Raw genomic sequence first — 2,193 nt, 5'->3', positions numbered from 1 at the left:
GGCAGCATTTACATTGGCATATTTTTCTAATGTCATTGGAATTTCATAATACTGTTTGCATATGGCAACAAACACTGTCAGTAATGTGACTATTCAAAAAAGGGCAAATTAAGGGCAGATATCAATTCACTGTACATTTTAAAATTTTGTTTTCTACAAAAGTTTCCTTTCTTTTATTGTTTTTTTTCCCAATTTTGTGTTTACACTATGCAAGAAAAAGGGTAGGCATTACATTTATGTTTGATGTTTTCCAGGCAGCGTGTATGAAGAATGATCTACTCGGTTAAGTTCTTCGTAATCCTCTTTAACACTCTCTTTTGGGTAAGTTGTACATATTAAACTGTGTCCAACATTACTATCCTACTACCCCTCCAACTGCAACTTGAGGGTGACGTACTGTATATAAAATAAATGGTAAAGGTTCAATTGACATCAAGTGAACCTTTGGTGTGTGATGACTGTATGGTGTGTGGTTACAGTACACTTTCATTGTCCCTGTGTGTATGAATCCAGGTGTCTGGCTTAGCCCTGGTCATTGTAGGAGCCATGTCTCGCCCCATGTATACAGAGGTGGAGTCAGTTAGCCACATGTCCCAGGGCCTGTCTCACACCTCCATCCTCCTCATAGCGGTGGGCATCATCATCTCCCTGCTGTCCTTCGTGGGCGCCATTGGGGCTTGGGCCGACGATCGCCTACTCCTGGGCTTGGTGGGTAACCCTCAGGGGAGGAGGAGTTGTTAATATGCCCTATAGAATCATAACCTCCAACCTGTCTCACATTATGTATTTTGCGCCCCCCCCTCTTTACTTTCAATTGTACTCTGTAGTTCACAGGCTTCCTCATGCTGATCTTCAGTTTGCAGATAGTGTGTGGGATTCTCTTCTATGTCTTCCGAAGCCAGGTAAACATGACTAGAGTGTCCTATTGTACCACGTTGTTCATTTATGAAAAAAATCATTTTCCTCAGATACTAATCTAATAACTGATCATTTTAGGAATAATATTCATAGTGGTTTGGGAACTGTAGTCTGGGTTATTTGCACCCTCTGCAGGTGGAAAGAAGGATCACAACGAAAACCAAAGAGGTGATCATGAAACACAGTGCAGGGGACATGCCTGCTATCAATGAAATACAGCATGCAGTAAGTGCTTAGGTCTCATATCATTCAGATCTTAATAGAATAAAGGTAACCGGTTGAGGATGCTCACAATGTTTGTTTGTGTGCACATGTGTGTTTTAGTTCCACTGCTGTGGTGCAGAAAGCTACACTGACTGGCTCCAGGACTCTCATGGGAACATCAGTGCCGTACCACACTCCTGTTGTCATATTGATGCTGCTGCCTGTCTGCAGGTCGTCACCACGGACAACATCTATCAGAGGGTCTGTGTGTCTCTATTTAACACCATAGCCCCAGGGCAAAAAGGGATGGGGGGGTCTGGCCTTAGATCAGGTGAACCGAATGCTGACCATGATCACCCTATATGGGATTTGTTGTGACAATGGAGAGAGGAGAAGGACAAGTCTAAGACCCTGTGAGAGCCCCTGTGCTAGAGTGTGCTGTATGTTTTGTCTCTGTCCCCTCAGGGCTGTGTGTCAGTCATCAAAGAATACCTGAAGAGGAACCTGGTGGGGTTAGGGGCCACCTGCATTGTACTGGGGCTTATGGCGGTAAAACAACATTTTCTCTTTAGGCCTTAATGCTATCAATGTCATGTGCCGTGTCTTATTCATTTGCAAATGATCTTGTTATGCAACGATACCTTTGATTTTTATTTGTAGTCAATTTTGCTATGTCTTGCCCTGAAGGAAAAATCAGGGCGATAAAACAGATAAGAAAAGATAGGCTCCTTCTTGTCTCTTTTTCAGTTCGCTGGATCCATCATGGGGATGAAACTCTTCCAGGACATCAAGAGAAGAGAGGTGTATGAAACTTTTGGTTAAGAGGGAGCTAACAGCTGGACTCAAGATCCAGACCAATGCTTATTGTATACCCACTGCCATAAGCATATGCTACAATTGAAAATAGGAAAAAAAGTTGCTCTGGCTTATAACAATTTCCCCCTTTTCAATGCTGTTTCTATATACAGTATATTTCCCCCATCTTATATCTCTGTGGTATCTTTCACTCTGTACCATTTGGTTTGTTGTTTTAATCTGAAGCATAATGCATTTCTATGGTGGTGGGCGTGG

The 2,193-nt window shown here is 42.6% G+C and overlaps 1 protein-coding gene across 1 annotated transcript; it reads left to right on the top strand.

Moving 5' to 3' along the window:
- Positions 1-270: 270 nt before the first annotated feature.
- Positions 271-1,944, top strand: LOC310809286 (CD151 antigen-like; the record flags this gene model as incomplete). Its single annotated transcript, XM_083676481.1, has 7 exons — positions 271-321; positions 514-708; positions 828-902; positions 1,054-1,143; positions 1,243-1,383; positions 1,588-1,671; positions 1,870-1,944. The coding sequence occupies 7 exons, from the start codon at positions 271-273 to the stop codon at positions 1,942-1,944; spliced, it is 711 nt and encodes a 236-aa protein (XP_083532607.1).
- Positions 1,945-2,193: the final 249 nt, after the last annotated feature.

This window comes from Argentina silus, assembly GCF_951799395.1.
Source record: "Argentina silus genome assembly, chromosome: 9".
Classification (NCBI taxonomy): Eukaryota; Metazoa; Chordata; class Actinopteri; order Argentiniformes; family Argentinidae; genus Argentina; species Argentina silus.
Note: the sequence above shows the minus strand (reverse complement) of the source record. Positions and strands in the feature narration are given on the sequence as shown.